Here is a 27,298-nt window from a genome sequence, read left to right as displayed (position 1 = left end):
CCGTATGGGCACTCCAAGCTATTTCAGCTGGTCTTACACAGATTGACACGGTCACACGTACATCTGCTCCGCAGGTGGCACCCTTAACCTCTCAAATGTCTGCATTTGCGTCTTACGCGATTAATGCTGTCCTAGACTCTACGAGCCGTACGGCAGTGGCGTCCGCCAACTCCGTGGTTTTACGCAGAGCCTTGTGGTTAAGAGAATGGAAGGCAGATTCTGCTTCCAAAAAGTGTTTAACCAGTTTGCCTTTTTCTCGTGACCGACTGTTTGGTGAGCGCTTGGATGAAATAATTAAACACTCCAAGGGTAAAGATTCATCCTTACCTCAGCCCAGACAAAACAAACCCCAACAGAGGAGAGGACAGTCGGGGTTTCGGTCCTTTCGAGGCTCAGGCAGGTCCCAATTCTCCTCGTCCAAAAGGACTCAAAAGGATCAGAGGAGCTCAGATTCTTGGCGGACTCAGTCACGCCCAAAAAAGACAGCCGGAAGACCCGCTACCAAGGCGGCTTCCTCATGACTTTCGGCCTCCTCTCTCCGCATCCTCGGTCGGTGGCAGGCTCTCCCGCTTTGGCGACGTTTGGCTGCCACAGGTCACAGACCGTTGGGTGAGAGACATTCTGTCTCACGGGTACAGGATAGAGTTCAGCTCTCGTCCTCCAACTCGCTTCTTCAGAACTTCTCCACCTCCCGACCGAGTCGATGCTCTGCTGCTAGCGGTGTCCACTCTAAAAGCAGAAGGAGTGGTGACCCCCGTCCCTCTGCAGGAACAGGGTCACGGTTTTTACTCCAATTTGTTTGTGGTGCCAAAAAAGGACGGGTCATTCCGTCCCGTTCTGGATCTAAAACTGCTCAACAAGCACGTAAAAACCAGGAAGTTCCGAATGGAATCCCTTCGCTCCGTCATCGCCTCAATGTCTCAAGGAGATTTCCTAGCATCTATAGACATCAAGGATGCTTATCTCCACGTGCCGATTGCTCCAGAGCACCAGCGTTTTCTACGCTTCGTTATAGGAGACGAACACCTTCAGTTCGTAGCTCTGCCTTTCGGGCTGGCGACAGCCCCACGTGTCTTCACCAAGGTCATGGCAGCAGTAGTAGCAGTCCTGCACTCGCAAGGTCACTCTGTGATCCCGTATTTGGACGATCTACTTGTCAAGGCACCCTCTCAAGAGGCATGCCAACACAGCCTGAACGTTGCGCTGGAGACTCTCCAGAGTTTCGGGTGGATCATCAACTTTTCAAAGTCAAATCTAACCCCGACCCAATCGCTAACATATCTTGGCATGGAGTTTCATACTCTCTCAGCGATAGTGAAACTTCCGCTGGACAAACAGCGTTCACTACAGACAGGGGTGCAATCTCTCCTTCAAGGCCAGTCACTCCCCTTGAGACGCCTCATGCACTTCCTAGGGAAGATGGTAGCAGCAATGGAAGCAGTCCCTTTCGCGCAGTTTCATCTCCGCCCACTACAATGGGACGGCACGGTGGCTCAGTGGTTAGCACTGCAGTCTTGCAGCGCTGGGGTCCTGGGTTCAAGTCCCACCAAGGACACCATCTGCAAGGAGTTTGTATGTTCTCCCCGTGTTTGCGTGGGTTTCCTCCGGGTACTCCGGTTTCCTCCCACACTCCAAAGACATACAGATAGGGACTCTAGATTGTGAGCCCCAATGGGGACAGTATTGCCAATGTATGTAAAGCGCTGTGGAATTAATAGCGCTATATAAATGAATAAAATTAATAATAATATTATTATTATTATTATTATTATTATTATTATTATTATTATTATTATTATTATTATTATTATTATTATTATTATTCTCCGCCAATGGGACGGGAAGTCGACGTCCCTCGACAGAGACGTCTCCCTTTCTCAGGCGGCCAAGGAATCTCTTCAGTGGTGGCTTCTTCCCACCGCTTTGTCGAAAGGAAAGTCATTTCTACCACCATCCTGGGAGGTAGTCACGACAGACGCGAGTCTATCGGGGTGGGGAGCAGTGTTTCTCCACCACAGGGCTCAAGGGACGTGGACTCAGGAAGAGTCCACCCTTCAGATCAATGTTCTGGAAATCAGAGCAGTGTATCTTGCCCTACAAGCCTTCCAGCAGTGGCTGGAAGGCAAGCAGATCCGAATTCAGTCGGACAACTCCACAGCGGTAGCGTACATCAACCACCAAGGTGGAACACGCAGTCGGCAAGCCTTCCAGGAACTCCGGCGGATTCTGACGTGGGTGGAAGACACAGCATCCACCATATCCGCAGTTCACATCCCAGGCGTGGAAAACTGGGAAGCAGACTTCCTCAGTCGCCAGGGTATGGACCCAGGGGAATGGTCCCTTCACCAGGACGTGTTTCAGGAGATCTGTTGCCGCTGGGGGATGCCGGACGTCGACCTGATGGCGTCACGGCACAACAACAAGGTCCCGGCTTTCATGGCACGGTCTCACGATCACCGAGCTCTGGCGGCAGACGCCTTAGTTCAAGATTGGTCACAGTTCCGGCTACCTTATGTGTTCCCACCTCTGGCATTGTTACCCAGAGTGCTGCGCAAGATCAGGGCCGACTGCCGCCGCGCCATCCTCGTCGCTCCAGACTGGCCGAGGAGATCGTGGTACCCGGATCTGTGGCACCTCACGGTGGGCCAACCATGGGCACTACCAGAACGACCAGACTTGCTGTCTCAAGGGCCGTTTTTCCATCTGAATTCTGCGGCCCTGAACCTGACTGTGTGGCCATTGAGTCCTGGATCCTAGCGTCTTCAGGATTATCTCGAAATGTTATTGCCACCATGAGACAGGCTAGAAAACCATCCTCCGCCAAGATCTACCACAGGACGTGGAAGATATTCTTATCTTGGTGCGCTGCTCAGGGAGTTTCTCCCTGGCCTTTTGCATTGCCTACTTTTCTTTCCTTCCTGCAATCCGGGTTGGAAAAAGGTTTGTCGCTCAGCTCCCTTAAGGGACAAGTCTCAGCGCTATCTGTATTTTTTCAGAAACGCCTAGCACGACTTACTCAGGTACGAACGTTCCTGCAAGGAGTTTGTCATATCGTCCCTCCTTACAAGCGGCCGTTAGAGCCCTGGGATCTGAACAAGGTTCTAATTGCTCTCCAGAAGCCGCCTTTCAAGCCTATGAAGGATGTTTCCCTTTCTCGTCTTTCACAGAAAGTGGCCTTTCTAGTAGCGGTCACGTCTCTTCGGAGAGTGTCCGAGCTAGCGGCGCTGTCATGCAAATCTCCCTTCCTGGTGTTTCACCAGGACAAGGTGGTTCTACGTCCGATTCCTGAGTTTCTCCCTAAGGTGGTATCCCCCTTTCATCTCAATCAGGATGTCACATTACCTTCCTTGTGTCCTCATCCAGTCCATCAATTTGAGAAAAGTTTGCATTTGTTGGATCTGGTCAGAGCACTCAGGATCTACATTTCCCGCACGGCGCCCTTTCGCCGCTCGGATGCACTCTTTGTCCTTGTCGCTGGTCAGCGTAAAGGGTCGCAAGCTTTCAAATCCACCCTGGCTCGGTGGATCAAGGAACCAATTCTTGAAACCTACCGTTCTGCGGGGCTTCCGGTTCCTTCAGGGCTGAAGGCCCATTCTACCAGAGCCGTGGGAGCGTCCTGGGCATTACGGCACCAGGCTACGGCTCAGCAGGTGTGCCAGGCGGCTACCTGGTCGAGTCTGCACACTTTTACCAAGCATTATCAGGTGCATACCTACGCTTCGGCGGACGCCAGCCTAGGTAGACAAGTCCTTCAGGCGGCGGTTGCCCACCTGTAGGACAGGGCCGTTTGACGGCCCTATCACGAGGTATTCTTTTACCCACCCAGGGACTGCTTTTGGACGTCCCAATTGTCTGGGTCTCCCAATTAGGAGCGACAAAGAAGGGAATTTTGTTTACTTACCGTAAATTCCTTTTCTTCTAGCTCCAATTGGGAGACCCAGCACCCGCCTTGTTTTCTTAGGGATTTTTGGTTTTTTCGGGTACACATGTTGTTCATGTTGAATGGTTTCAGTTCTCCGAGGTTTCTTCGGATTGAATTTGTCTTTAAACCTGTTATTGGCTTTCCTCCTTCTTGCTTTTGGACTAAAACTGAGGAGCCCGTGATCCACGGGAGGGTGTATAGGCAGAGGGGAGGGGTTACACTTTTTAAAGTGTAATACTTTGTGTGGCCTCCGGAGGCAGTAGCTATACACCCAATTGTCTGGGTCTCCCAATTGGAGCTAGAAGAAAAGGAATTTACGGTAAGTAAACAAAATTCCCTTCTTTTCAAAAGCGTCTAGCCAGCCTTCCGCAGGTCCGCACGTTTCCTGCAGGGAGTTTGCCACATAGTCCCACCTTACAAGCGTCCGCTGGAACCCTGGGACCTTAACAGGGTGCTAATGGCTCTTCAGAAACCACCTTTCGAGCCGCTGCGGGATGTCTCTTTATCACGTCTTTCGCAGAAGGTGGCATTTCTAGTGGCAGTTACATCGCTCCGTAGAGTGTCGGAGCTGGCAGCGCTGTCATGCAAAGCCCCCTTCCTGGTTTTTCACCAGGATAAGGTGGTTCTGCGTCCGGTCCCGGAATTTCTCCCTAAGGTGGTATCCCCTTTTCATCTCAATCAGGATATCTCCTTACCTTCATTTTGCCCTCATCCAATTCACCAATGTGAAAAGGATTTGCACTCATTAGATCTGGTGAGAGCACTCCGGCTCTACGTGTCTCGCACGGCGCCCCTGCGCCGTTCAGATGTGCTCTTTGTCCTTGTCGCTGGCCAGCGTAAGGGTTCGCAGGCTTCCAAGTCAACCTTGGCTCGGTGGATCAAGGAACCGATTCTTGAAGCCTGCCGTTCTTCTGGCCTTCCGCTTCATTTGGGGCTGAAAGCCCATTCTACCAGAGCCGTGGGTGCATCCTGGGCATTGCGGCACCGGGCTACGGCTCAGCAGGTGTGTCAGGCGGCTACCTGGTCTAGTCTGCACACTTTCACGAAACACTATCAGGTGCATACCTATGCTTCGGCAGACGCCAGTCTAGGTAGGCGAGTCCTTCAGGCGGCGGTTGCCCACCTGTAAGAGGGGGTCGTTTTCGGCTCTTTTTATTAAGGTATTCTTTTACCCACCCAGGGACTGCTTTTGGACGTCCCAATTGTCTGGGTCTCCCAATGGAGCAACAAAGAAGGGAATTTTGTTTACTTACCATTAATTCCTTTTCTTCTAGCTCCTATTGGGAGACCCAGCACCCGCCCCTGTGCCCTTCGGGCTGTTTGTTCTTTTGTGTACACATGTTGTTCATGTTGAATTGTTCTTTTGGTTCATGGTTTTCAGTTCTCCGAACATCCTTCGGATTGAATTTACCTTAGACCAATTTATAAGTTTCCTCCTTCCTGCTTTTGCACCAAAACTGAGGAGCCCGTGATGCATGGGAGGGTGTATAGGCAGAGGGGAGGGGTTACACTTTTTAAAGTGTAATACTTTGTGTGGCCTCCGGAGGCAGAAGCTATACACCCAATTGTCTGGGTCTCCCAATAGGAGCTAGAAGAAAAGGAATTTACGGTAAGTAAACAAAATTCCCTTCTTTATATCTCTGGACTGTTTAGCTGTTAAAGATATGTGCACGTAGACCTGCCAATGATTCCTGTCACTTATGCTTATATTGAAATAATATTGGTCATGCTTTTCAAATTAATAAGAAAAATATATGCATGACAAATATTTCAAGATGGGCACAAGTCAGAAGAATTATAAATGATATATTTTAATTTTTTTTATTAATTTAGGTAATCTTCAGGCTCCATTAGGTTACGACAAGTTCAGCTATTCTTGGCGCAGCAAGAAGGGAACGAAATTCCATCAGTCCATTGGAAAACACTATTCCGATTCCTATGGCCAGGGCGACACGCTCGGGTTTTATATCAGCCTTCCCGATGGGACCGAGACATCGCTAGCTCTGCCCGACACATACAAAGACAAGGTAAGAAGACATGGCCTATGTGTTATGGGAAACAAAAATCATTCATGTCCTAATATCTGCTGCTCTGCTTCTCACTCAGGCCTTAATTAAATTCAAGAGTTATCTGTACTTTGAGGAGAAGGACTTTGTAGATAAAGCAGAGAAGAATCTGAAGCAAGCCCAAGGCAGTGAGGTAAAGTAATGTCCTTGGATTTAAGCTTAGTAATATGTTTACAAATCCATGAACGACCTTGGATTTTAAAGGGTTTTCTTTCTTTGTCGCTCCATTGGGAGACCCAGACAATTGGGTGTATAGCTTCTGCCTCCGGAGGCCACACAAAAAGTATTACACTTTAAAAAGTGTAACCCCTCCCCTCTGCTATACACCCTCCCGTGCATCACGGGCCCATCAGTTTTTATGCTTTGTGTTGAAGGAGGCACACATGCACGCAAGCTCCACAAGTTAGTCGGCAGCAGCTGCTGACTATATCGGATGGAAGAAAAGAGGGCCCATTACAGGGCTCCCGGCATGCTCCCTTCTCACCCCACTCTGAGTCGGCGGTGCTGTTAAGGTTGAGGTACCCATTGTGGGTACACAGGCAGGAGCCACATGCCGTTTTCCTTCCCCATCCCTTACAGGGCTCTGGGTGAAGTGGGATCCTAAACGGTCTCCAGGCACTGGGACCGCGCTCCCTCCGCAGCCCCTGGGGGAATCTGCTGGACAGGAGCCCGGGTATCGTCAGGGACATGGCCCTGCTACTCTGAGGTACTCTGTGTCCCCTTGGGGACGGCGCATAGAGCGCCTGTTTGATACACGCTGCAGCAGCTGCTGGGTGTGTTGGTGCACCGGGACTACCGCGCTGGCCGCGCTTGTTTGCCGGCCGCGCTTATAACTCGAGTCCCCGGCTTTTGCGGCCTAGTGCCGCATATTCCCGCCCCCGGGCCTGCCAGTCAGGAGTAAGGGCGGGACGCTGCACGGAACGTCAGCGCTGAGGGCAGGAGCATACTTTGTATCCTCCTCCCCCTCACTGTGCACAGTGGGGCACCAGATTCCCGCATTTTTCAGTGCACGCCCACGGCTCCCTCTTCCTCACAGAACGCTAGCAGCCATTACTAGCAGCACGGCTGACGCTGGGAATCTTCAGAGACGAGCTCCAACAGCGCTGGGAGCCCAGGCAGGGAATCTGGTGGTCACACAAACGCTGAGGGCGGTCGGTAAGCAGCACCTGTTACTAGGTGCTTGCTCCCCTGGGTGCAGAAGTGTATATTTATATCCATATTTTGTATACATTTACTCTGTACGGCCGCACTGTTGCCTTGGCTATATACCCTCTCTGATTGCTCTAAAAGGAGACAACAGCATGTCGTCCGAAAAAAGCAAGGGTGCCAGGGCACAGGTTTACTTTGCAACCTGTACCTCATGTGCGGCTATGCTACCTGCAGGTTCCACCTATCCTCATTGTGCGCAATGCTCGGCCCCTGTGACACTCACTCAGCCGGAGCCTTTGCCACTGGTGGGGCCCTCGGCCCAGGTGGAACCACCTGCTGCCACTGTCCAGGTGACAGGGACAGAGTTTGCAGTATTTGCTGACAAACTTTGAGTCTATGGATAGATGGTCTGCTAAGATTCTAGAGGCTTTGCAGTCCAGACTAGTAACACAGATCCCGGGCACTGTTGAATCATTGTCCCCAGGCCCCCCTAGGTTGGAGCAGCAAAGTGCTCCTGGGGCGACTCATAGCTCCCACGGTGAGGACTATGACACGGACCGCAGTCCCAGACCAGCTAAGCGGGCTCGCCGGGAGCTTCCCTCGACTTCATCACAGTGTTCAGGGTCTCAGCATGAGGAATCTCTGGAAGATGAAGCGGAGGTGGCAGATCAGGGCTCTGATTCTGACGCCGCTCTCAACCTTGATACACCTGAAGGGGACGCCATAGTAAATGACCTTATAGCGTCCATCAATCAGGTGTTATATCTTTCTCCTCCAACTCCTCAGATTGAGGAGTCAGCTTCTCAGCAGGAGAAATTCCATTTTAGGTTTCCTAAACGGGCACGGAGTGCATTTCTTGATCACTCAGACTTCAGAGATAGTCCAGAAACACCGAGCTTTTCCAGATAAGCGCTTTAATAAGCACCTTAATGACACACGTTATCCCTTTCCCCCTGACGTAGTCAAGGGTTGGGCTCAGTGTCCCAAGGTGGATCCTCCAGTCTCCAGACTGGCGGCTAGATCCATAGTTCCAGTGGCAGATGGTGCATCACTCAAGGATGCCACTGACAGGCAGATAGAGCTCCTGATGAAATCCATCTATGAGGCTATAGGCGCGTCTTTTGCTCCGGCATTTGCAGCCGTATGGGCACTCCAAGCTATCTCAGCTTGTCAGTCTGAGATTAATGCAGTTACACGTGCCTCTACTCCACAGGTTGTGTCCTTAACCTCTCAGGCGTCGGCGTTTGCGTCCTACGCCATGAATGCTGTCCTGGACTCTGCGAGCCGTACGGCGGTAGCATCCGCCAATTCGGTGGCAGTCCGCAGGGCTATGTGGCTACGTGAATGGAAGGCAGACTCTGCTTCCAAGAAGTTCTTAACCGGTTTGCCATTTTCTGGCGACCGCCTGTTTGGCGAGCAATTGGATGAAATCATTAAACAATCCAAGGGAAAGGAATCGTCCTTGCCCCAGTCCAAACCCAACAGACCTCCACAAAGGAAGGTACAATCGAGATTTCGGTCCTTTCGGACCTCAGCCAAGTCTCAATTCTCCTCGTCCAATAGGCCACAGAAGGGTCAGAGGAACTCTGACTCATGGCGGTCTAAGTCACGTCCTAAAAAGACCGCCGGAGGAACCGCTCCCAAAGCGGCCTCCTCATGACTGTCGGCCTCCCCAAACCGCATCCTCGGTCGGTGGCAGGCTCTCCCGCTTTTGCGACGCCTGGTTGCCACATGTCCAAGACCGATGGGTGAGAGACATTCTGTCTCACGGTTACAGGATAGAATTCCGCTCTCGTCCTCCGACTCGTTTCTTCAGAACATCTCCGCCCCCCCGAGCGAGCCGATGCTCTTCAGGCGGTGAGCACTCTGAAAACAGAAGGAGTGGTGATCCCGGTTCCCCTTCAGCAATGGGGTCAAGGTTTCTACTCCAACTTGTTTGTAGTGCCAAAAAAGGACGGATCTTTCCGTCCCGTCCTGGACCTCAAGCTGCTCAACAAACATGTGAACGCCAGGCGGTTCCGGATGGAATCCCTCCGCTCCGTCATCGCCTCGATGTCCCAAGGAGACTTCCTAGCATCAATCGACATCAGAGATGCTTATCTCCACGTGCCGATTGCACCAGAGCATCAGCGCTTCCTGCGTTTCGCCATCGGGGATGAACACTTTCAGTTCGTGGCGCTGCCCTTTGGCCTGGCGACAGCCCCTCGGGTCTTCACCAAGGTCATGGCAACAGTGGTAGCGGTCCTGCACTCGCAGGGACACTCGGTGATCCCTTACTTAGACGATCTCCTGGTCAAGGCCCCCTCTCAGGTGGCATGCCAACACAGCCTGAACATTGCTCTGGATGGATCATCAATTTCCCAAAGTCAAAATTGACTCCGACCCAATCGCTGACATATCTCGGGATGGAGTTTCACACTCTCTCAGCGATAGTGAAACTTCCGCTGGACAAACAACGTTCACTACGGACAGGGGTGCAATCTCTCCTTCGAGCCCAGTCGCACCCCTTGAGACGCCTCATGCACTTCCTAGGGAAGATGGTGGCGGCAATGGAGGCAGTTCCATTTGCGCAGTTTCATCTGCGTCCACTTCAATGGGACATTCTCCGAAAATGGGACAGGAAGTCGACGTCTCTCGACAGGAACGTCTCCCTGTCTCGGACAGCCAAGGCCTCTCTTCAGTGGTGGCTTCTTCCCACGTCTTTGTCGAAGGGGAAATCATTTCTGCCCCCATCCTGGGCGGTGGTCACGACGGATGCGAGTCTGTCAGGGTGGGGAGCGGTCTTCCTCCACCACAGGGCTCAGGGTACCTGGACTCAGCCAGAGTCCTCCCTGCAGATCAATGTTCTGGAGATAAGGGCAGTGTATCTAGCCCTAAAGGCGTTCCAGCCGTGGCTGGAGGGCAGGCAGATCCGAATTCAGTCGGACAACGCCACGGCAGTGGCATACATCAACCACCAAGGCGGCACACGCAGTCGGCAAGCCTTCCAGGAAGTTCAGCGGATTCTGCTGTGGGTGGAAGCCACAGCCTCCACCATCTCCGCAGTTCACATCCCGGGCGTAGAAAACTGGGAAGCAGACTTTCTCAGTCGCCAGGGCATGGATGCAGGGGAATGGTCTCTTCACCCAGAAGTGTTTCAAGAGATCTGTTGCCGCTGGGGGAAGCCGGACGTCGACCTAATGGCGTCCCGGCACAACAACAAGGTCCCGGCATTCATGGCACGGTCTCAAGATCACAAAGCTCTGGCAGCAGACGCCTTAGTTCAGGATTGGTCGCAGTTTCGACTGCCTTATGTATTTCCTCCTCTGGCCCTACTGCCCAGAGTATTACGCAAGATCAGGTCCGACTGCAGCCACGCCATCCTCATCGCCCCAGACTGGCCGAGGAGGTCGTGGTACCCAGATCTGTGGCATCTCACGGTGGGTCAACCGTGGGCACTGCCAGACCGTCCAGACTTACTGTCTCAAGGGCCATTTTTCCATCTGAATTCTGCGGCCCTCAACCTGACTGTGTGGCCATTGAGTCCTGGATCCTAGCGTCTTCAGGATTATCTCAAGAGGTCATTGCCACTATGAGACAGGCCAGGAAACCAACGTCCGCCAAGATCTACCACAGGACGTGGAGAATCTTCTTATCCTGGTGCTCTGATCAGGGTTTTTCTCCCTGGCCATTTGCCTTGCCCACTTTTCTGTCCTTCCTTCAATCCGGACTGGAAAAGGGTTTGTCTCTCGGCTCCCTTAAGGGACAAGTATCGGCGCTTTCAGTGTTTTTTCAAAAGCGTCTAGCCAGGCTTCCGCAGGTCCGCACGTTCCTGCAGGGAGTTTGTCACATAGTCCCTCCTTACCAGCGTCCGCTAGAACCTTGGGATCTGAACAGGGTGCTAACGGCTCTTCAGAAACCACCTTTCGAGCCAATGAGAGAGATTTCTCTTTCACGCCTTTCGCAAAAGGTGGTCTTCCTAGTGGCAGTCACATCACTTCGGAGAGTGTCGGAGCTGGCTGCACTGTCATGCAAAGCCCCCTTCCTGGTGTTCCACCAGGACAAGGTGGTTCTGCGTCCGGTTCCGGAATTTCTCCCTAAGGTGGTATCCCCTTTTCATCTTAATCAGGATATCTCCTTACCTTCTTTTTGCCCTCATCCAGTTCACCAATGTGAAAAGGATTTGCACTTGTTAGATCTCGTGAGAGCACTCAGGATCTACATTTCACGCACGGCGCCCCTGCGCCGTTCTGATGCACTCTTTGTCCTTGTCGCTGGCCAGCGTAAGGGGTCGCAGGCTTCAAAGTCAACCTTGGCTACATGGATCAAGGAACCGATTCTTGAAGCCTACCGTTCCTCTGGGCTTCCGATTCCTTCAGGGCTGAAAGCCCATTCTACCAGAGCCGTAGGTGCGTCCTGGGCATTGCGGAACCAGGCTACGGCTCAGCAGGTGTGTCAGGCGGCTACCTGGTCGAGTCTGCACACTTTTACAAAACACTATCAGGTGCATGCATATGCTTCGGCAGATGCCGCCCTAGGTAGGCGAGTCCTTCAGGCGGCAGTTGCACACCTGTAAGAAGAGGCCGTTTTTTCGGCTCTTTTTATCGAGGTATTCTTTTACCCACCCAGGGATTGCTTTTGGACATCCCAATTGTCTGGGTCTCCCAATGGAGCGACAAAGAAGGGAATTTTGTTTACTTACCGTAAATTCCTTTTCTTCTAGCTCCTATTGGGAGACCCAGCACCCGCCCCTGTTCCCTTCGGGCTGTTTTTTTGTGTACACATGTTGTTCATGTTCATTGTTCTTTGGTTCATGGTTCAGTTCTCCGAACATCCTTCGGATTGAATTTACCTTAGACCAATTTATAAGTTTCCTCCTTCCTGCTTTGGCACCAAAACTGATGGGCCCTTGATGCACGGGAGGGTGTATAGCAGAGGGGAGGGGTTACAGTTTAAAGTGTAATACTTTGTGTGGACTCCGGAGGCAGAAGCTATACACCCAATTGTCTGGGTCTCCCAATAGGAGCTAGAAGAAAAGGAATTTACGGTAAGTAAACAAAATTCCCTTCTTTCCTGCATTTCCCATTGCAAAAGGGGCATGATTTTGTTTTAAAACTGTTTTGCGCCATTTGTAAGGCTAAGCTCACACACTGCGTTTTTTTGACGCTGCGTTTTTGTGAGTTTGTGGCCACAAATGCACCCACGTCAAAAAAAGCTGCAAAAACGCATTTTCCAATGCATTGCATGGGGGGAAAACGCAGAAAAACACAGGAAAGAATTGACATGTCCATATTTTTTTTTTTTTTTTTTTTTTTTTTTTTTTTTTGCTCAAACGCAGCTTAAAAAAAGTTGTGTGCGGACAGCAAAATTGAAAACTCATAGACTTTGCTGGGGAAGCAAAGTCATGCAGTTTTGAGGCCAAAAACGCACCCGAAAAAGCCGCGAAAATCGCACTGCGCACATAGCCTAAGTTCACACAGTGCGTTTTCTTTGTCGCTCCATTGGGAGACCCAGACAATTGGGTGTATAGCTTCTGCCTCCGGAGGCCACACAAAGTATTACACTTTAAAAAGTGTAACCCCTCCCCTCTGCCTATACACCCTCCCGTGGATCACGGGCTCCTCAGTTTTATGCTTTGTGTGGAAGGAGGCACACATCCACTCATGCATTCTCATATTAGTTATGTCGGTTGGAAGAAAAGAGCATGTTCCCTTCTCACCCCACTGCGTCGGCGGTGTTGTTGAGGTACCCATTGCGGGTACAAAGGCCGGAGCCTCATGCCGTCTCCTTCACCATCCCTTAGCGGCTCTGGGAGAAGTGGGATCCTGAGCGGTCATCCATTTACTGGGACTGTGCTCCCTCCGCAGCCCCTGTGGGAATCTGCCGGACCGGAGTCTATTCAACCTCAGGGACCGGGCCCTGCATCTCAAAGGTACTGTGTCCCCATTGGGGACTGTGCAGGGAGCGCACCTTCTTCCCGGACGCTGCGGCAGCTGCTGAATTGAGAAGGCCGGCGGACTTCCGCGCCGACCGTGCCTGCTTGTCGGGCGCGGTCTCAAATTTAGTCCCCGGCTTCATCGCGGCCTAGTCGCAAAAATCCCGCCCCCGGGCCTGCCTGTCAGGGGTAAGGGCGGGACTGCCGACCTGACGTCGGATGTGAGGGCCGGAGCATCCTGTATGTTTCCTCCCCCCTCACTGATCACTGTGGGGACCCCAGATTCCTGCACTTTCCTGGCGCCGCCCACGGCTCCACTCCTCCCCTGAGAGCTCCGGCAGCCATTTTTTGGCATTCTGCCGGTGGAGGATTCTCAGGAACAGCTCTGCAGCTCCGGGGGACCTAAGGCAAGGAATCTGGAGGACACACACTCCGCTTTTTAGCGGTCGGTAAGCCACACCGGTCACCCGGTGCTGGTCCCCCTAGGGTGCCGGCATAGATACGTATTTATATATATATATTTCTGTTCGGTCGGGCTGTATACCCTTTTTTGCCCATATACCCTCAGTGATCATTCTCATAGGAGACAACAGCATGTCGTCCACAAGGAGCAAAGCTGTTAAGGCACAGGGTTTTTCTTTGTCGCTCCATTGGGAGACCCAGACAATTGGGTGTATAGCTACTGCCTCCGGAGGCCACACAAAGTATTACACTTTAAAAAGTGTAAAGCCCCTCCCCTTCTGCCTATACACCCCCCGTGGGATCACGGGCTCCTCAGTTTTCATGCTTTGTGCGAAGGAGGTCAGACATCCACGCATAGCTCCACTGTTTAGTCAGCAGCAGCTGCTGACTATGTCGGATGGAAGAAAAGAGGGCCCATACTAGGGCCCCCAGCATGCTCCCTTCTCACCCCACTCTTGTCGGCGGTGTTTGTTAAGGTTGAGGTACCCATTGCGGGTACGGAGGCTGGAGCCCACATGCTGCTTTCCTTCCCCATCCCCCTTAGGGCTCTGGGTGAAGTGGGATCTTACCGGTCTCCAGGCACTGAGACCGTGCTCCATCCACAGCCCCTGGGGAATCTGCTGGATATGGAGCTGAGTATCGTCAGGGACAGGGCCCTGCTACTTCAAGGTACTCTGTGTCCCCGTACAGACCGCGCACAGACACACTGCAGCATTGCTGGGTGTGTTAGTGCGCCGGGGACAACAGCGCTGCGCGCTTGTGCCATTACTAACTACAGCTTTGCTGAGTGAGTCAATGTATTGGGAACTGCCGCGCCGGCCGCTGCTGTCAGTTTTACACTGCGGCGCGGCTGGGACTTGTGGGGCGCCGGGGACTTCCGCGCTGGCCGTGCATATATGACGGCCGCGCTTATTACTCGAGTCCCCGGCTTTTGCGGCCTAGTTTCGTTTCGTTCCCGCCCCCAGGCCTGCCAGTCAGGGGAAGGGCGGGACGCTGTACAGAACGTCAGCGCCGAGGGCTGGAGTCTACTTTACATACTCCAGCCCTCACACTGGGCACAGTGGGACGCCAGTTTCCCGCACTTTGTCTGAGGCACGCCCACGGTCCGCCCCTCTCCACAGGACGCCGGCAGCCATTCCTGTGTGCAGTCTGAGCTGGAGAAGGGAGACAAGTTCTGGGAGACCCAGACACGGGATTCTGGCGACCACACACCCGCTTTTGAGCGGGCGGTAAGCAGCACCTGTGGTGCTGACCCCACTAGTGCCGAAGTGTACATTTGTATTTTTATGCTTGCATGCTATACATTGCACTGTACGGTCGCTGTTGATTCTTGGCTATATACCCTCCTAGATTGCTCAGAGGAGACAACAGCATGTCGTCCGCAAAAAGCAAGGGTGCCAAGGCACAGGCTTTCTATGCTGCTTGTACCGCATGTGAGGCTACTCTACCGGCAGGTTCCACTGACCCCCATTGTGTGCAGTGCTCGGCCCCTGTGGCACTTGCTCGGCCGGGGCCTCTGCTAGAGGTGACCCAGGGAGAACCACCTGTGAATACTGTCCAGGTGACGGGGACGGAGTTTGCAGTTTTTGCTGATAGATTGTCTGTGAATATGGCTAAAATTCTAGAAACTTTGCAGTCTAGACCGGTAACTCAGACCATGGGCACTGTTGAATCATTGCTCCCTGGTCCCCCTCAGTTGGAACAACTCCGGGCTCCGGGGGTGTCCCATGCATCCCAGGGTGAAGGCTCTGACACGGACGACAGTCCCAGACAGCCTAAGCGAGCTCGCTGGGAGCGGCCCTCGACTTCATCACACTGGTCAGGGTCCCAGCAGGAGGACTCTCTGTATGATGAGGCGGAGGTAGCTGATCAGGATTCTGATCCTGAGACCGCTCTCAATCTGGATACACCTGATGGTGACGCCATAGTGAATGATCTTATAGCGTCCATCAATAGAATGTTGGATATTTCTCCCCCAGCTCCTCCAGTGGAGGAGTCGGCTTCACAGCAGGAGAAATTCCATTTCAGGTATCCCAAGCGTAAATTAAGTGTATTTCTGGACCACTCTGACTTTAGAGAGGCAGTCCAGAAACACCACGCTTATCCAGATAAGCGTTTCTCCAAACGACTTAAGGATACACGTTATCCCTTTCCCCCTGACGTGGTCAAGGGCTGGACCCAGTGTCCCAAGGTGGATCCTCCAATCTCCAGGCTTGCGGCTAGATCCATAGTTGCAGTGGAAGATGGGGCTGCACTTAAAGATGCCACTGACAGACAGATGGAGCTCTGGTTGAAATCCATCTATGAAGCTATCGGCGCGTCGTTTGCTCCTGCATTCGCAGCCGTATGGGCTCTCCAAGCTATTTCAGCTGGTCTTACACAGATTGACACGGTCACACGTACATCTGTTCCGCAGGTGGCGTCCTTAACCTCTCAAATGTCTGCATTTGCGTCTTACGCGATTAATGCTGTCCTGGACTCTACGAGCCGTACGGCAGTGGCGTCCGCCAACTCCGTGGTTTTACGCAGAGCCTTGTGGTTAAGGGAATGGAAGGCAGATTCTGCTTCCAAAAAGTGCTTAACCAGTTTGCCATTTTCTGGTGACCGACTGTTTGGTGAGCGATTGGATGAAATCATTAAACACTCCAAGGGTAAGGATTCATCCTTACCCCAGCCCAAACCAAACAAACCCAAACAGAGGAGGGGACAGTCGGGGTTTCGGTCCTTTTGAGGCTCGGGCAGGTCCCAATTCTCCTAGTCCAAAAGGACTCAAAAGGATCAGAGGAGCTCAGATTCTTGGCGGGCTCAGTCACGCCCAAAAAAGACAGCCGGAAGAACCGCTACCAAGGCGGCTTCCTCATGACTTTCGGCCTCCTCTCTCCGCATCCTCGGTCGGTGGCAGGCTCTCCCGCTTTGGCGACATTTGGCTGCCACAGGTCAAAGACCGTTGGGTGAGAGACATTCTGTCTCACGGGTACAGGATAGAGTTCAGTTCTCGTCCTCCAACTCGATTCTTCAGAACTTCTCCACCTCCCGACCGAGCCGATGCTCTTCTGCAAGCGGTGTGCACTCTAAAGGCAGAAGGAGTGGTGATCCCTGTTCCTCTTCAGGAGCAAGGTCGCGGTTTTTACTCCAATTTGTTTGTGGTGCCAAAAAAGGACGGGTCTTTCCGTCCCGTTCTGGACCTAAAACTGCTCAACAAGCACGTGAAAACCAGGCGGTTCCGGATGGAATCCCTCCGCTCCGTCATCGCCTCAATGTCTCAAGGAGATTTCCTAGCATCTATAGACATCAAGGATGCTTATCTCCACGTGCCGATTGCTCCAGAGCACCAGCGTTTTCTACGCTTCGTTATAGGAGACGAACACCTTCAGTTCGTAGCTCTGCCTTTCGGGCTGGCGACAGCCCCACGGGTCTTCACCAAGGTCATGGCAGCAGTAGTAGCAGTCCTGCACTCTCAGGGTCACTCTGTGATCCCTTACTTGGACGATCTACTTGTCAAGGCACCCTCTCAAGAGGCATGCCAACACAGCCTGAACGTTGCGCTGGAGACTCTCCAGAGTTTCGGGTGGATCATCAGCTTTTCAAAGTCAAATCTGACCCCGACCCAATCACTAACATATCTTGGCATGGAGTTTCATACTCTCTCAGCGATAGTGAAGCTTCCGCTGGACAAACAGCGTTCACTACAGACAGGGGTGCAATCTCTCCTTCAAGGCCAGTCGCACCCCTTGAGGCGCCTCATGCACTTCCTAGGGAAGATGGTAGCAACAATGGAGGCAGTCCCTTTCGCGCAGTTTCATCTGCGTCCACTACAATGGGACATTCTCCGCCAATGGGACGGGAAGTCGACGTCCCTCGACAGGAACGTCTCCCTTTCTCAGGCGGCCAAGGAATCTCTTCGGTGGTGGCTTCTTCCCACCTCATTGTCAAAAGGAAAGTCCTTCCTACCCCCATCCTGGGCGGTGGTCACGACAGACGCGAGTCTATCAGGGTGGGGAGCAGTTTTTCTCCACCACAGGGCTCAAGGTACGTGGACTCAGCAAGAGTCCACCCTTCAGATCAATGTTCTGGAAATCAGAGCAGTGTATCTTGCCCTACAAGCCTTCCAGCAGTGGCTGGAAGGCAAGCAGATCCGAATTCAGTCGGACAACTCCACAGCGGTGGCATACATCAACCACCAAGGAGGAACACGCAGTCGGCAAGCCTTCCAGGAAGTCCGGCGGATTCTGACGTGGGTGGAAGACACGGCATCCACCATATCCGCAGTTCACATCCCGGGCGTAGAAAACTGTGAAGCAGACTTCCTCAGTCGCCAGGGTATGGACGCAGGGGAATGGTCTCTTCACCCGGACGTGTTTCAGGAGATCTGTCGCCGCTGGGGGATGCCGGACGTCGACCTAATGGCGTCCCGGCACAACAACAAGGTCCCGGCTTTCATGGCACGGTCTCACGATCAGAGCTCTGGCGGCGGACGCGTTAGTTCAGGATTGGTCGCAGTTTCGACTGCCTTATGTGTTTCCTCTTCTGGCGATGCTGCCCAGAGTGTTACGCAAGATCAGGTCCGACTGCCGTCGCGCCATTCTCGTCGCTCCAGACTGGCCGAGGCGGTCGTGGTACCCGGATCTGTGGCATCTCATGGTGGGTCAACCGTGGGCGCTTCCAGACCGCCCAGACTTGCTGTCTCAAGGGCCGTTTTTCCATCTGAATTCTGCGGCCCTGAACCTGACTGTGTGGCCATTGAGTCCTGGATCCTAGCGTCTTCAGGATTATCTCAAGAGGTCATTGCCACCATGAGACAGGCTAGGAAACCAACCTCCGCCAAGATCTACCACAGGACGTGGAAGATATTCTTATCTTGGTGCTCTGCTCAGGGAGTTTCTCCCTGGCCATTTGCATTGCCTACTTTTCTTTCCTTCCTGCAATCCGGTTTGGAAAAAGGTTTGTCGCTCGGCTCCCTTAAGGGACAAGTGTCAGCGCTATCTGTATTTTTTCAGAAGCGCCTAGCCCGACTTCCTCAGGTACGCACGTTCCTGCAAGGGATTTGTCATATCGTCCCTCCTTACAAGCGGCCGTTAGAGCCCTGGGATCTGAACAGGGTTCTAATTGCTCTCCAGAAGCCGCCTTTCGAGCCTATGAGGGATGTTTCCCTTTCTCGCCTTTCACAGAAAGTGGCCTTTCTAGTAGCGGTCACGTCTCTTCGGAGAGTGTCCGAGCTAGCAGCGCTGTCATGCAAATCTCCCTTCCTGGTGTTTCACCAGGACAAGGTGGTTCTGCGCCCGATTCCGGAGTTTCTACCTAAGGTGGTATCCCCCTTTCATCTCAATCAGGATATCTCCTTACCTTCTTTGTGTCCTCATCCAGTTCATCAATTTGAAAAGGATTTGCATTTGTTGGATCTGGTGAGAGCACTCAGAATCTACATTTCCCGCACGGCGCCCCTGCGCCGCTCGGATGCACTCTTTGTCCTTGTCGCTGGTCAGCGTAAAGGGTCGCAAGCTTCCAAATCCACCTTGGCTCGGTGGATCAAGGAACCAATTCTTGAAGCCTACCGTTCTGCTGGGCTTCCGGTTCCCTCAGGGCTGAAGGCCCATTCTACCAGAGCCGTGGGTGCGTCCTGGGCATTACGGCACCAGGCTACGGCTCAGCAGGTGTGCCAGGCGGCTACCTGGTCGAGTCTGCACACTTTTACCAAGCATTATCAGGTGCATACCTACGCTTCGGCGGACGCCAGCCTAGGTAGACAAGTCCTTCAGGCGGCGATTGCCCCCATGTAGGAAAGGGCCGTTTTACGGCCCTATCACGAGATATTATTTTACCCACCCAGGGACTGCTTTTGGACGTCCCAATTGTCTGGGTCTCCCAATGGAGCGACAAAGAAGGGAATTTTGTTTACTTACCGTAAATTCCTTTTCTTCTAGCTCCAATTGGGAGACCCAGCACCCGCCCTGTTTCCTTCGGGCTTTTTGTTTTTTCGGGTACACATGTTGTTCATGTTGAATGGTTTCAGTTCTCCGATATTCCTTCGGATTGAATTTGTTTTTAAACCAGTTATTGGCTTTCCTCCTTCTTGCTTTGGCACTAAAACTGAGGAGCCCGTGATCCCACGGGGGGTGTATAGGCAGAAGGGGAGGGGCTTTACACTTTTTAGTGTAATACTTTGTGTGGCCTCCGGAGGCAGTAGCTATACACCCAATTGTCTGGGTCTCCCAATTGGAGCTAGAAGAAAAGGAATTTACGGTAAGTAAACAAAATTCCCTTCTTTTGCGGCCTGTACCTCTTGTGGGGCTGTTACCTGCGGGTTCCACCTACCCTCACTGTGAGCAATGCTCGACCCCTGTTTCGCTTGCTCAGCCGGAGCCTCGGTCACTAGTGGGCCCCTCGGCTCATGTAGACCCCCCTGCTCCCCTTGTCCAGGCGGCAGGGACAGAGTTCGCCTCTTTTGCTGAAAAACTCTGAGTCACTTTCACAATCCATGGCTCAGTCTATGGACAAATGGTCTGCCAAGCTGCTAGAAGCTTTGCAGTCCAGACCGGTCCTTACACAGGCCCCAGCCCCTGTTGGATCGTCGCCTCCAGGCCCCTCTCGGTCCGCGCCGCAGTGCGCTCCCAGGTTGGGCCCTAGGTCTCACGTGGAGGACTCCTGCCCGGACCACAGTCCTAGACAGGCTAAGCGGGCTCGCTGGGAATCTTCCCCAACTTCTTCACGCTGCTTGGGTTCCCAGCTTGAGGACTCTCTGGAGGACGAGGAGGAGGTTGCAGCTCAGGGCTCTGACCCTGACGTCGCCCTTAACCCTGATACACCTGAAGGGGATGCCTTAGTGAATGATCTTATCTCGTCCATCAACCAGGTGTTGGATCTCTCTCCCCCGCCTCCTACTGTAGAGGAGTCGGCGTCTCAGCAGGAGAAACACCAGTTTAGGTTCCCCAAACGTACACGTAGTGCGTTTTTCGATCACTCTAACTTCAGAGACGCTGTCCAGAAGCCCAGAGCGGTTCCGGACAAGCGCTTTACTAAGCACCTCACTGACACGCGTTACCCCTTCCCCTCTGAAGTCGTTAAGGGTTGGGCTCAATGTCCCAAGGTGGATCCTCCAGTCTACATTGGCGGCTAGATCCGTGGTATCTGTTGCAGATGGCTCATCGCTAAAGGATGCCACTGACAGGCAGAGCTCCTGGTGAAGTCCATCTATGAGGCCACGGGCGCGTCTTTTGCCCCGGCCTTTGCAGCCGTGTGGGCACTCCAAGCCATCTCAGCTTGTCTGGCTGAGATTAATACTGTCACACGCAATTCTGCTCCGCAAGTTGCGTCTTTGACCTCTCAAGCGTCAGCTTTTTCTTCCAACGCCATGAACGCAGTCCTAGACTCTGCTAGCCGTACAGCTGTGGCATCCGCTAACTCTGTGGCAGTCCGCAGGGCCATGTGGCTGCGCGAATGGAAGGCAGACTCGGCCTCCAAGAGGTTCTTAACCGGTTTGCTGTTTTCTGGCGACCGCTTGTTTGGCGAACGATTGGATGAGATTATTAAGGAATCCAAGGGAAAGGACTCCTCCTTACCCCAGTCCAAACCTAAGAGACCTCAGCAACGGAAAATACAATCGAGGTTTCAGGTCCTTTCGTCCCTCCGCCAAGCCCCAATCCTCTTCGTCCAGCAGGCCGGAGAAAGGCCAGAGGACCTCCTATGCGTGGCGGTCCAAGTCACGCCCCCAAAAGGCCGCAGGAGGCACTGCCTCCAAGGCGGCCTCCTCCTGACTCTCGGCATCTCCTAGCCGCATCCTCGGTCGGTGGCAGGCTCTCCCGCTTTGGAGACGCCTGGTGGCCACATGTTCAAGACCGATGGGTGAGAGACATTCTGTCTCACGGTTACAGGATAGAGTTCAGCTCTCGTCCTGCGGCTCGTTTCTTCAGAACCTCTCCGCCCCCCCGCTCAGGCCGACGCACTTTTTCAGGCAGTGGACGCTCTGAAGACAGAAGGAGTTGTGATCCCAGTTCCCCTTCAGGAACGTGGTCGCGGCTTTTACTCCAACTTGTTCGTGGTGCCAAAAAAGACGGATCATTCCGTCCCGTTGTGGACCTCAAGCTACTCAACAGACATGTGAGAACCAGACGGTTTCGGATGGAATCTCTCCGCTCGGTCATCGCCTCGATGTCACAAGGAGACTTCCTAGCATCGATCGACATCAAGGATGCTTATCTCCACGTGCCGATCGCACCCGAACATCATCGCTTCTTGCGTTTCGCCATCGGGGACGAACACCTTCAGTTCGTGGCATTGCCTTTCGGCTTGGCGACAGCTCCACGGGTTTTCACCAAAGTCATGGCATCCGTTGTGGCGGTCCTACACTCTTAGGGCCACTCGGTGATTCCCTACTTAGACGATCTCCTAGTCAGGGCCCCTTCTCGGGTGGCGTGTCAACACAGCCTTACCGTCGCTTTGGCGACTCTCCAGCAGTTCGGGTGGATCATCAACTTCCCTAAATCCAAGTTGACACCGACCCAATCACTGACTTACCTCGGGATGGAGTTTCATACACAGTCAGCGGTAGTCAAGCTACCGCGGGACAAACAGCTTTCTCTGCAGGCAGGGGTGCAATCACTTCTTCGGGGTCAGTCACACCCCTTAAGGCGCCTCATGCACTTCCTGGGGAAGATGGTGGCAGCAATGGAGGCAGTGCCGTTCGCGCAATTCCATCTGCGGCCACTCCAATGGGACATTCTCCGCAAATGGGACAGGAGGTCGGCTTCCCTCGACAGGAACGTCTCTTTCCCTTGCAACCAAGACGTCACTTCAGTGGTGGCTCCTTCCCAATTCTCTATCGCAGGGAAAATCCTTCCTACCCCCAACCTGGGCTGTGGTCACCACGGACGCGAGCCTGTCAGGGTGGGGAGCGGTTTTTCTCCACCACAGGGCTCAGGGAACCTGGACTCCGATAGTCTTCCCTTCAGATCAATGTTCTGGAGATAAGGGCAGTGTATCTAGCCCTATTGGCTTTCCATCAGTGGCTGGAGGGCAGGCAGATCCGTATCCAGTCGGACAACGCCACTGCCGTCGCATACATCAACCACCAAGGCGGCACTCGCAGTCGTCAAGCCTTCCAGGAAGTCCGGCGGATTCTGCAGTGGGTGGAAGCTACAGCCTCCACCATCTCCGCAGTTCACATCCCGGGCATAGAAAACTGGGAAGCAGATTTTCTCAGTCGTCAGGGCATGGATGCGGGGGAATGGTCTCTGCACCCAGAAGTGTTTCGAGAGATCTGTCGCCGCTGGGGAACGCCGGACGTCGATCTCATGGCGTCACGGCACAACAACAAAGTCCCGGCATTCATGGCACGGTCTCAGGATCAGAGCTCTGGCGGCGGACGCGTTAGTTCAGGATTGGTCGCAGTTTCGACTGCCTTATGTGTTTCCTCTTCTGGCGATGCTGCCCAGAGTGTTACGCAAGATCAGGTCCGACTGCCGTCGCGCCATTCTCGTCGCTCCAGACTGGCCGAGGCGGTCGTGGTACCCGGATCTGTGGCATCTCATGGTGGGTCAACCGTGGGCGCTTCCAGACCGCCCAGACTTGCTGTCTCAAGGCCCGTTTTTCCATCTGAATTCCGTGGCCCTCAACCTGGCTGTGTGGCCATTGAGTCCTGGCTCCTAGCGTCTTCAGGGGTTATCTCAGGATGTCATTGCCACCATGAGACAGGCCAGGAAGCCAACGTCCGCCAAGATCTATTACAGGTCTTGGCAAATCTTCTTATCCTGGTGCTCTGATAACGGTTTTCTTCCATGGCCGTTTGCCTTACCCACTTTTCTTTCATTCCTTCAATCCGGAATGGACAAGGGTTTGTCACTCTGCTCTCTCAAGGGCCAAGTATCGGCGCTCTCCGTATTTTTTCAAAAGCGCCTAGCCAGGCTTCCGCAGGTCCGCACGTTCCTGCAGGGGGTTTGCCACATAGTCCCACCTTACAAGCGTCCGCTGAAACCCTGGGATCTTAACAGGGTACTAACGGCTCTTCAGAAACCACCTTTCGAGCCGCTGCGGGATGTCTCTTTATCACGTCTTTCGCAGAAGGTGGCCTTTCTAGTGGCAGTTACATCACTCCGGAGAGTGTCTGAGCTGGCAGCGCTGTCATGCAAAGCCCCCTTCCTGGTGTTTCACCAGGATAAGGTGGTTCTGCGTCCGGTCCCGGATTTTCTTCCTAAGGTGGTATCTCCTCCTTTTCATCTCAATCAGGATATCTCCTTACCTTCATTTTGCCCTAATCCAATTCACCAATGTGAAAAGGATTTGCACTCTTTGGATCTGGTGAGAGCACTCCGGCTCTACGTGTCTCGCACGGCGCCCCTGCGTCGTTCAGATGCTCTTTGTCCTTGTTGCTGGCCAGCGTAAGGGTTCGCAGGCTTCCAAGTCAACCTTGGCTCGGTGGATCAAGGAACCGATTCTCGAAGCCTACCGTTCTTCTGGGCTTCCGCTTCCTTCAGGGTTGAAAGCCCATTCTACCAGAGCTGTGGGTGCGTCCTGGGCATTGCGGCATCGGGCTACGGCTCAGCAGGTGTGTCAGGCAGCTACGTGGTCTAGTCTGCACACTTTCAGGAAACACTATCAAGTGAATACCTATGCTTCGGCAGACGCCAGTCTAGGTAGGCGAGTCCTCCAGGCGGCGGTTGCCCACCTGTAAGAGGGGGCCGTTTCGGCTCTTTTTATTAAGGTATTCTTTTACCCACCCAGGGACTGCTTTTGGACGTCCCAATTGTCTGGGTCTCCCAATGGAGCGACAAAGAAGGGAATTTTTGTTTACTTACCGTTAATTCCTTTTCTTCTAGCTCCTATTGGGAGACCCAGCACCCGTCCCTGTTCCCTTCGGGCTGGTTGTTCTTTTGTGTACACATGTTGTTCATGTTGAATTGTTCTTTTGGTTCATGGTTTTCAGTTCTCCGAACATCCTTCGGATTGAATTTACCCTAGACCAATTTATAAGTTTTCTCCTTCCTGCCTATCCACCAAAACTGAGGAGCCCGTGATCCACGGGAGGGTGTATAGGCAGAGGGGAGGGGTTACACTTTTTAAAGTGTAATACTTTGTGTGGCCTCCGGAGGCAGAAGCTATACACCCAATTGTCTGGGTCTCCCAATAGGAGCTAGAAGAAAAGGAATTTACGGTAAGTAAACAAAATTCCCTTTTTTTTTTTTTTCTCTCAACTCCCCCCTGCTCCAAGGCCGCCGCCTTCTCACAGGCCGTGGCGTCCTTGCAGGCAAACTGAGTGATTGTCCCAGTTCCCGCTCAGGAACGGTTCAGGTTTCTACTCAAATCTCTTCCTAGTTCCGAAAAAGGACGGTACCTTCCGGCCCATCCTGGATCTCAAGCTTCTCAACAAGCATGTCCGGGTGCGGCATTTTCGCATGGAGTCTCTGATCAGTCATTGCCTCTATGACCCAAGGGGAGTTCCTGGCGTCCATCGACATCAGAGATGCCTATCTACATGTGCCAATCGCAGTGTCACATCAGCGTTGGTTACGTTTTGCGATAGGAGAGGATCATTTCCAATTCGTGGCTCTCCCCTTCGGGTTAGCCACGGCCCCTCTGGTATTCACCAAGGTCATGGCGGCAGTGATTGCGGTCCTGCACCTCCAGGGGTTAGCAGTGCTTCCTTATCTGGACGACCTTCTGGTCAAGGGTACATCCAGCGCAGACTGTCAGCGGAGTGTTTCGCTCACTCTCACCACCCTAGCCCAATTCGGGTGGATTGTCAATCTTCCCAAGTCCACTCTGACTCCGACTTAGAGTCTCACGTACCTAGGGATGCAGTTCGAGACTTTGTCGGCACTTGTGAAGTTGCCCTTAGACAAACAGCTGTCACTCCGGTTGGCGGTGCGCTCTCTCCTGAGGCCCTGCCGTTATACCCTCAGGCGTCTGATGCAGGTGCTGGGTCAAATGGTGGCCTCCATGGAGGCGGTTCCCTTTGCCCAGTTCCATCTGCGTCCTCTGCAGCTGGACATTCTCCGCTGTTGGGACAAGCTGCCTTCCTCCTTACAGAGGTTAGTGGCTCTGTCGCCACGGACCAGGAGCTCTCTTCAGTGGTGGCTTCGACCCCTCTCCCTGTCCCAAGGGCGCTCCTTCCTGACTCCGTCCTGGGTGATTCTCACCACGGATGCCAGCCTATCCGGCTGGGGAGCGGTACACCTCCACCACAGAGCACAGGGCACTTGGACTCCGTCCGAGTCAGCCCTTTCAATCAATGTGCTGGAAACCAGAGCTGTGCTTCTAGCTCTCCTAGCCTTTCACCACCTGTTGGCGGGCAGGCACATTCGAGTCCAGTCAGACAACGCGACAGCGGTTGCCTACATCAATCACCAAGGCGGGACACGCAGCCGCCTGGCAATGTTGGAGGTCCAACGCATTCTTCAATGGGCGGAGGACTCCAAGTCCACCATATCCGCAGTCCACATCCCTGGCGTGGAAAACTGGGAGGCAGATTATCTCAGCCGTCAATCCGTGGACGGTGGCGAGTGGTCCCTGCACCCGGCAGTGTTTCAGTCAATCTGCCGCAAGTGGGGCACTCCGGACGTGGACCTAATGGCATCCCGTCACAACAACAAGGTTCCGGTTTACGTGGCTCGCTCCCACGATCCTCAGGCCTTCGCCGCGGACGCTCTGGTTCAAGACTGGTCCCAGTTTTGTCTGTCCTACGTGTTTCCCCCTCTAGCTCTCTTTCCCAGAGTCCTTCGCAAGATCAGAATGGAGGGCTGTAGAGTCATCCTCATTGCACCGGACTGGCCCAGGCGAGCTTGGTATCCGGACCTGCTCCAACTGTCTGTGGAGATGCCGTGGCATCTTCCGGACCGTTCAGACCTGCTCTCGCAAGGTCCGTTTTTCCGCCCGAATTCTGCGGCACTCAAATTGACGGCGTGGCTCTTGAGTCCTGGATTTTGACGGCTTCTGGTATTCCTCCTGAAGTCATCTCCACTATGACTCGGGCCCGTAAGTCTTCCTCCGTCAAGATCTATCACAGGACTTGGAAAATTTTCCTGTCCTGGTGTCGCTCTTCCGGCCATTCTCCTTGGCCATTCTCGTTGCCGACCCTTCTGTCTTTTTTACAGTCCGGTCTGCAGCTAGGACTGTCCCTCAACTCTCTAGGGACAAGTCTCAGCTCTCAGTTCTGTTCCAGCGGCGTCTCGCCCGGCTGGCTCAGGTCCGCACCTTCATGCAAGGTGCGTCTCACTTCATTCCGCCTTATCGGCGGCCCTTGAATCCCTGGGACCTTAACTTGGTCCTCACGGTATTGCAGAAACCCCCTTTCGAACCCCTTAGGGAGGTTTCTTTGTATCGTCTTTCTCAAAAGGTGGCCTTTCTAGTTGCCATAACTTCTCTCAGGAGAGTCTCTGATTTGGCTGCGCTCTCCTCGGAGTCACCTTTTTTGGTTTTTCACCAAGACAAGGTAGTTCTCCGTCCGACCCCGGACTTTCTTCCTAAGGTGGTCTCTCCCTTCCACCTTAACCAGGATATTTTCCTTGCCTTCCTTCTGTCCGGCCCCTGTTCATCGCTTTGAGAAAGCGCTGCATACTCTAGATCTGGTGCGTGCTCTCTGGATCTATGTGTCTCGCACCGCTGCGCTTAGGCGGTGCACCTCTCCTTTTGTGCTAACCACAGGGCGGCGCAAGGGTCTCTCTGCTTCTAAGCCGACCTTGGCCCGTTGGATTAGATCGACCATTTCGGACGCCTACCAGAGTACTCGGGTGCCTCCCCCGCCGGGGATCAAAGCACACTCGCCAGAGCTGTCGGTGCCTCTTGGGCTTTTAGGCA

General features: G+C 53.4%; 1 protein-coding gene across 1 annotated transcript in view; it reads left to right on the top strand.

The window, feature by feature from the left end:
* The window catches only part of ASH2L (ASH2 like, histone lysine methyltransferase complex subunit), a 99,551-nt gene that overhangs the window by 67,798 nt on the left and 4,455 nt on the right, over positions 1 to 27,298 (top strand). Inside the window, exons 12-13 of the mRNA XM_075343015.1 lie at positions 5,756 to 5,949; positions 6,029 to 6,121. Coding sequence (XP_075199130.1) covers positions 5,756 to 5,949; positions 6,029 to 6,121 — 287 coding nt within the window. The remainder of the gene's footprint in view (positions 1 to 5,755; positions 5,950 to 6,028; positions 6,122 to 27,298) is intronic.

Source organism: Anomaloglossus baeobatrachus, chromosome 4, assembly GCF_048569485.1.
Source record: "Anomaloglossus baeobatrachus isolate aAnoBae1 chromosome 4, aAnoBae1.hap1, whole genome shotgun sequence".
NCBI classification, from domain to species: Eukaryota; Metazoa; Chordata; class Amphibia; order Anura; family Aromobatidae; genus Anomaloglossus; species Anomaloglossus baeobatrachus.
The sequence above is the reverse complement of the archived record's forward strand: the minus strand, read 5'-3'. Positions and strand labels throughout refer to the sequence as shown.